The sequence below is a fragment of the Pteropus vampyrus genome, unplaced genomic scaffold (genome assembly GCF_000151845.1).
Source record: "Pteropus vampyrus isolate Shadow unplaced genomic scaffold, Pvam_2.0 Scaffold36, whole genome shotgun sequence".
In the NCBI taxonomy this organism is placed as follows: domain Eukaryota; kingdom Metazoa; phylum Chordata; class Mammalia; order Chiroptera; family Pteropodidae; genus Pteropus; species Pteropus vampyrus.
The window spans coordinates 10,334,185-10,342,499 of record NW_011888817.1 but is presented as its reverse complement, the minus strand read 5'-3'; the positions used below and the strand labels follow the sequence as shown (position 1 = coordinate 10,342,499).

The following is an 8,315-nucleotide window of genomic DNA, read 5'->3' as shown; positions in this document are numbered from 1 at the left end:
TCTGTTGCTGTGTTAACAAATAACCACAAACATACTGGCTTTAAACAACACACACTGATTATCTCAGTTTCTGTAGGTCAGGAATCCAGTAATGGCTGAGCTGGGTCCATTGCTTGAGATTTCAGAAAGCTGCAGTCACCAGCCTGGGCTGAGTTCTCATCTCAAGGCTCAACTGAGGAAAGATCCACTTCCCCACTTGTGTGTTTGCCGCAGCACTCCGTTCCTGGTGGCCATAGGACTGAGACCTTCAATTTTTTGCTGGCTGTTGGTGCGAGCCCCCCTTCAGCTGCCAGAGATTTCCCATGGTTTCTTGCCTTGTGGACTTCCCCAGCTTAGCTGCTTGCTTTGTCCAACCAGCAAGGGGAATCTCTAGAGCAAATCAACCAGCCAGAGGAGATTTATATATCATTGCATAACTACAGAAGTCACATCTCATCTCCCTTGCCTCATTCTATTGGTTAGAAGCAAGTCACGGGTTCTGCCCACATTTAATGGGAGAGGATCATCCGGTGTGGGAGATGGAGGAACCCTGGGACAGCCACACCAGAGGGTGGGTGTTCACCGCAGTCCCTATTGTGCGTTAAGGACTCTGCCAAATACCTTTGCATGTGTTACATCGTTTAATCACTAACACAACCTATAAGGCAGGCATCACCCCCATTGCACAGATGACAAACCCGAGACACAGAAATGAGAACTTGCCCAAGTCTTGCCAACATGAAGATTGGAGCCACTTGTATTTACGACACCAAGCTAACCTGTGCAAGCGTAGAGGCTGAAGGGTCAGCATCTCTTCATTAAGGAGCAAGGGTCTGAGGGAGGCAGGGGAAGGGGATAGCAAGAGGCTTATAGCTCCTCCTGAGACGTGAGACCAGGAGGAAAGGATGAGTGTGAGTTCCACGTTAAGAAAGAAGAAAATTGAGAATGCTTATGTCTGATCTCTATTTTCTCAGTGAAGCAGAAAATGAGGGCGTCTCCTGAGAGAGTGGAGGTTGGGCTGGAGGGGAGGCAGAGCCAAGTTAGAACAGCAGCTGTGGGGAACAGAACGGGGAATTGGAATCTTGCCAGCATGCATATAAGGTTGCCAAGTAGGATAAAGCTGCTTCTTCCGTGAAGACTTCAGCGGTTGTCTTGGTGGGTGGCACCCACCCCACCCCCAGCACTTTGTGTAGTTTTCACTTTGCTCATCCTGCCTTGTAGTACTGTGCTTTATGCTCGCATCCACCTCTTTCCTGAGGAGAAAGTTCTTGCAGGGCAGGAACCTAACCACAGTGTTGAGCCTCCTGGTCCCCAGCACAGGATCTGGCACATGGGATCCCTCCATAAATGGCCTGCCAGATTCTAGACCCTGAATTTCTACATCATTTCACCATATTACCTCTGATCTCCTAAAGGCTCACCCATTTCTAAAAGACATAAAAAATATGTAGTTTTACTTTTGTTTTGAAAGTAAAAGTTCAAATAGCAGTAGAGTAAAAAGGTTAAGTCCATCATGGAATAAGGGTTAGAGGTGGAATTAGGGAAGTCTGTCACATGCGTAACCTGGTGACAAAAAAGCAGTTTTGCATTTTGGCCCAGTCTTTTTTTTTGATGTCAAGAGCCATTTCAAAATATTCCATATGAATCTATAGTGATTGGTATGAAACTGTTGCCCACAGTATATTGTTGCCTGAAAAATAGTTACAGTATAGACACAGAACAATCCCATTTGTATCAAATGACCAGTTTAAGTGGCAGACCATCTCAAACCATCTTAGACAAAAAATGAAATGCGTGGGCCCATCTTCAGTGGAAAGTCCAAGAGCATGCTCTGATGCCAAAGGGACTAACATTTTGGCCTGAGAATGAGGCAAATGGCTGTGAATGGCTGTCATCAGCTCTCCTCCCCCTCCCCCCAGGCTGCATCCTCCCCTAGGACTCCTTGCACAAGTCCTGAGATCCACTCTGATTGCACCAGCTTGGGTCACATCCCATCACTAAGGCAATCACTGAGGCCAGGAGGGATTTCATCCGATCGAGCCTTGGTAAGGGCAGAGTTGGGGTGCAGTGAGCAAGAGGAAAACGGATGGATGCTGGGTGGCCATAAAGGCAACAAATCTCCACTGTGTGGGTTATGCTTACAGCCACGGAAAAACAACTGGGAAGATGCCCACCAAAGTGTCAACAGGGTTTTCTTCAGCTTCTAGGACGTGTAGAATCAGTCTCAAGCTTCATCCTGACTAGAATAGAGACCACCACTGGAGTCTCATACTGGCCTACTAATAGTCTCTAAGCCTTGCTGCAGGACTAGTTCTGGAATTACTAGAGAAACTGAGTCCCCTCAGGCCCACCTAAACTTCAGTTTCCCAACCTCTGTTGGGGCCTGAACTGGGAGCCTGGCCTGCACTCCAGGCTTCTGACCCTCCTGGTCAGTGTTCATGCACCTGGCCCTTCAGTAGGCCCTGCCTCTGAGTAGGGCCTTCCAACCTGGATATGCACTCGGACCTGGGCTGCTCCTACCCTCATGAGTTGTAGCTTCTTTACATCTTGGAGACTCCCACCCACGTGCCCAAGACAAGCCTTGTAGGTACTGACCACACACATCCCTTTGGACACTGTTGCCGCTTCTCTAAAAGCCAGCCCCTACCCAGGATCAGTGTCCAACCCCCCATCTCAATGCCACCACACCACTCACTTCCCCAAAGCAGCAGACGTGGCCGCTAACACCACACGAGACCACGGACAGACGGTACAATTGAATGGCATTTTATTTCTAATTGGATCCACCAGCTTTGTCTGACTTAGCTTGACCGGACCGTCTACGCTGGTTCTTAGCCAGCCCTTGGAGACTGTTCTTCCTGGCCTTGCGCTGTGCGTGGTAGACTTTCAGTTCTTCATGGTACTTAGCTCTCAGGGCAGCTGCTCTTTGTTCGTACGGCTGCTTCTCGATGTCTGCTTTCGCAGACCACATTTTTCCTGAGGCCTTTGCCACCTGCACCACTGACCAGTCTGGATTCTCCTTCTTCAGCTGAGCGTAGTGTTCTTGGCAGAAGAGCAGGAAAGACGACGGAGGCCGCCTGGGTGCGTGGGGGTCCCTCTTTCTCCGTTTCTTCTTCTTGCCAACATAATTCATCATCTCTTCCTGGTATCGAGCTTTGTCAAGCTTGGCAAGGGCTTCATATTTGGCCTTTTCATGCTTTGAGATGGATCTCCATTTTTCCGAACACTTTCTAGAGAACTCTTGAAAGCCAAGGTAAATACTTGGCTGCTGCTCCTTGAACTTGTTTCTGTAATTCAGTAAAAAGTGGATGTAAGAAGAGACATTAACCTTGGGCCTTAGCTGGATTTCTTTTGCCATGTTCACAAGGTCATTTTTTTTTTTTTCTGTATTTAGTAACTTGGACAGTAGCAACTTTTGTCCCCACACTCCAGGAGCAATCTAGAAGGTGCTCTGCTTGCGATGAATTTTTCTCTCTGCAAGAGTTGCAGTCAAGTGTTGGCCTTTTCAGTGGTGGTGGTATTGTTGGGTTAGCGGAGGGAATTGTGACATCACTCACAATGTGGCCACTCCTAGCCAGCACCTGTGGCATTTGCATATAGGTGCTCTTATTGGTCGGTTACTTGAGGGCCAATTTTTGCTTCTCATGAAAGATGCTAGTTCTTCTGGAGAAAGCTATAGAGCAGCTACTTCCCCCTGGAATATTTCTCCTTGGCTTCCTGGGGGCGATGGGCTTTGCTCATCTTCAGATGATCTCTCAGATGCAGTAACAAACCACGGGGTCTGCCTTCCTGGCCATAAGATTATCAAGATGCCACAGCATCCCTTCCAAAGATAGGCTGAAGGTAATGCACAGGAGGAAGAGGATGGCTCCAGAGCCGTCAAGATAACGTGAAGTCTTTCTGGTTTGCCTTGGACGGTGGCAGCCCCTGCTGTACAGAGTTTAGTAGAACTCTAAAAATAATCAGGTGTGACAGCTGTGACTCGGTTTCTGTCAGGACAAAGTTGTCTAATTTAAAACCCAAGCACTTGAGCTATAAATCTAAGCTCTTCATTTCTCTGAAGAAATTTGAGGAAGGTGCGGGGTAGAAGGGAGGAGAACCTTGAGATTGTACTAATTTCACTTGAGTCTATGAAAATGAGATGGAATCCTTGACATATCAGGAGGCCTCATCTCAGGGGTCCCCATTTTGTGGGGTTAGAGCACAAAGCTATAACAACTACATGCAAACGAGTTAGCTTCTAGCCTTTTTTAAAAGCAGTTGCAGATACCCCATCGGTCTTCCAACTGGAGGAAAAAGAAAAGACAAAGTGTCATTTATTGACCTTTGGACACTTGCTTACATGATAACGAAGTTAATATAGCTCAGTATTTGATGATAGTGCCAAATTTACGGAACTAGAAAACTGAGACTCATTAACATAAAAATTAACCTACTTAAGGTAAAACAGACATTAAGAGGCAGGAGTCTGCATTTGGACCCATTTGCCTGACTCAAGCCTGTGCTTAGTCCTGTCTGCACAGAACTACTGTCTCGGCGGCCAAAGCTTCAGATGTGTGGCCTCAGCAGCTGAGCCTGACAAGGAAACTTGCCTAAGACTAAGACACCATTTAGAATTTTTGCCAAGTCCATTTCCAAGGCCCCAAGGTTGACTTCAGCTTCTATCTTGTGTAAGAGAAAGATGGAAACAGATTACACTCCCCAGTCTCGAATTCTAGCCTCAGCTCTGCTAAGAAGTGGCTGGGCTACGTAAGTGAGCCCCTTTCTTCCCGTGAGCCTGTGATTTCTCATCTGTAAAATCAGTGTGTAGACTGGCCAGGAAAGACCTTCTGGGTGACATGCTGTAGTTTTATGGCTGTATTTGGGGGCCTGTGAGATGCCAGATGCCAGCCGAGGAAGTCTGGGCTAGTGGAGGGGGAACTGGGATCTGTCCAGTGGGAACGGATTACTCTGGGACATTTGTCAGCCCAGGTAGCTTTCGCCACTCTGGTTCTTTCTCCCAAGGTGCCAGAGGTCGACTCACCTGTTTGTTGGACTTCAGCTGGACTGCAAAGTAGAATGAGACACAGCTCCTTCCCGAGATAGAAGGATGGGTTGTGAGGAAGAACTTGGCTAAAATCTCTACATATTATTCAGACCCTGTTCAGACAACAAACCCCAGCAGTTTATCTGTGCCTCTGTTCATGACCTTTCACCCCTGTCACAAGGATAAGATCCAGGAAGATTAACTTCATGATGACTATCTGGAGCCAGCAGCTCTCAGAAAGGAAGGCAGTATAAGGTAAAAGTTATATGAGCTCTTTGTTGTTCAGGCCATGCTCCCAACATGGAGAGATGAAGTGGGGGAATTCTGAAGAGCTATAGGAGAGTGTGCACACCTGGCTGTGCATGCAAGAGAGTGAGGTGTGCCCTCTAGATCCCCTTTCCAACCTTCCACATTGTTCTCTAAGCTGACCCATAAGCTGACCCATGTGGACCATATCAATGGATCCTATGTTCTCTGACTTCCATTTTAGTTTGGCCAGTGGGGACCCAAACAGGAAATGAGGGAGGGAGGAAAGTGAGGTCAAGGCGGTTATTTTCTGTGGGGTCAGTTGGAATTGGCTTTCCATCCCTGCACTGAAAGTCTCAGCTTTCTCCTAGGTATATTCTCTAAATGACTGGCTCCTTCCAGATTCAGAAATTGCTCCCTCTCCCTGGCCCCTCCCAGTAAGAGCTCTCCTTTTACTAGACTCTAAGGACTCTGCCATCCCTCCTAGCTTTCCCACACCTTGCCCTTCCCTTTGTAAATAGCCTCTTTATTTAACACTCTGAATTATTCTAATTTGAGTGACCATCTGTTTTCTGCTGGGACCCTGACCAATGCACCATATTTCTAGCCTTCCACTATGAACAGCCGTGGAGGTAGATAAATAATGTGTGGGCATCGGTCCAAGGGAGGAGGGTAATAAGCTTCTGAATACCCAAGAGCTGGGGAGTCACACAGCTTGGAGTGGCCTGCAGGGGCAGGGGTGCCTGCCAGGGCAGTGGCGGGACAGGGCCACAGGGCCCAGAAAGAAGTGTCTAATATCATTTGTATTATGAGATGACCTCTAGACAGGGACATTGGTCTAGATGGCCAGATAGTAAATATTTTAGGTTTTGTGGGCCACCCAGTTTCACTTCTAAGTACTCAATTCTGCTATTGTAGCTCTAAAATACCCACAGATAATATGTAACAAATGAATGTGGCTGTGTCCCAATAAAACTTTGCAGAAACAGACAGTGGGCTAAGAGGTCATAAGTCTGCCAACCCCGGTCTAAAGATGGGAGTTCAGTATTTTCAAATTTTCTGGTTGCAGAAATGTAAGAAATATATTTTACATCATGACTCATTTATGCACATGCTTACTTTATAATAATATTTATATATTGCTTAATGTGTCAGCCTCTGTTCTAAGCCCTTTACCCGTGTCAATTCATTTAGCCCTCATAAAAGCCCTGTGTGTGGGCTTGTGGAGCTATTTTTCTTCTCATTGTAAAGATAAAGGTCTTTAAGCACAAAGAGTTTACAGAAACAAAAGTTTTATGAAAACTATGTTCCTTTTCTATTCTGTTATAGTCTCTACTTTGTTTTATTATTTAAAATGCACCCCACAGACTGATTTCATCACCCATTAACGGGTCACAGTCTATGGATTAATTTGAAAAGCACTGTCTGGGCAAGCTGGGAGGGAGCACCTCTTTACTTGGTAATGAAATGAAATGAAAATAAGAACGTGGCCTTTGGAGCCAACAGAAACGAGTTCAAGTTCTGACTTTACCACTTACTAGCTGGGTAACACCGGGCAAGTCTAGCTTGTTACAACAATCTCTGTACAAAGCAGTGGAGTGATAATAAAACGGTGAAGATTAACTAACTGAAGTGATGGGAATAAAAACCCCGGACACTCCCTCTCCCCTACAGGGTGGGCTGCATTTAGGACTCACTTCTAGTGAATAGAGTATGGAAAAGGACAAATTGTGTCTTCACAGTGGAGAAAGCTGGCAAATTCACCTTAACCAAACAATCGAAGTTAACGTCAGTAATGGGCCATGTTGATATCACATCCCCCCTTTCTATGATATGATTAATAAGAGCATCTCACCTTTGTAATATTCTTCCCCCAAATCCATAACGCCTGGTCTAATCATGAGAAAATATTACACAAACCCAAATTAAGGGACATTCTCCAAAGTACCTGACCAGTACTCTTCAAAAGTGTCAAGGTCTTGAGAAAACAAGGAAAGCCTGAGAAATAGACACAGATGGGAGGAGACTAAGTAGACCTGATGACCGAATGCCATGAGAAATGTTGGACTGGATCCTGGAACAACAAAAAAAGTACATTAGTGGAAAAACTGGGGAAATCTGAATAAAGTCTTCCATTGAGCAACTAACACTGAACCAGTGTTGATTTCTTAGTTTTGATACATGTCCCATGGTCATATAAGATGTTAATATCAGGGGAAGCTGGGTGAAAAATATACCAGAAATTTCTGTACACTCTTTGCAGCTCTATTCTCATTTCAAAATAAATATTTTTAAAAATCTCCCCAGCTGACAGTACTGTGCACCCAGGGCTGAGACAGGACTCACAGGGCAGATTTTACCCTCAATTGCAGCAACATATGCTCTGGGTATATCTTCTGTCATAGTTTTTCTCAAATTTGGGGGCATGCTAGAACCACCTGAGGAGCTTTTAAACATCCCATTGTGCAGGCCACAGCAACAACAAGAGCAAGAGGACCTGGCACAGGCACGTGATAAAAGGCTTTGATGTTTCTTCCATCTCCCTCCTGCCCTGCCCCGCTACCCCACCATGGAGTGGAAATCAATGGCTGCACTTGTCCTCTGAGTAAGGTGTCTGTGGTACAGAGAATGATAGCTCCACAAAGATGTCCACATCCTAAACCCCAAAAATCATGAATATATGACTTCATTCAGCAAAGGGGACTTTGCAGATGTGATTATGTTAAGGATTTTGAGGTGGGACGATTACTCTGGATTATCTAGGTGGACCTGACGTAAGCACACAGGTCCTTACATGAGGAAGGCAGGAGTATCAGAATTAGAGATGGAGATGTGACGACAGGTGCAGAGGGTCAGAGTCAGAGATTTGAAGATGTTACACTGCTAACTTCGAAGATGAAAATACTACAAGCCAAGAAATGAGGCTGCCACTAGAAGCTGGGAAAGGCAAAAAATGGGTTCTCTCCTAGAGGGAATGCTGCTCTGATGACACCTTGACCTTGGCCCAGCGATACCTATTTTGGAATTCTGACCTCTAGAATTGTAAGATAATAAATCTGTGTTG

At 45.9% G+C, this 8,315-nt stretch overlaps 1 protein-coding gene across 1 annotated transcript; it reads right to left on the bottom strand.

The window, feature by feature from the left end:
* Positions 1–1,658: 1,658 nt before the first annotated feature.
* HMGB4 (high mobility group box 4) lies at positions 1,659–3,830 on the bottom strand. The gene has a single exon (XM_023529341.1). It carries the CDS (start codon positions 3,335–3,337, stop codon positions 2,753–2,755), a length of 585 nt encoding a protein of 194 aa, XP_023385109.1. The 5' UTR covers positions 3,338–3,830; the 3' UTR covers positions 1,659–2,752.
* Positions 3,831–8,315: the final 4,485 nt, after the last annotated feature.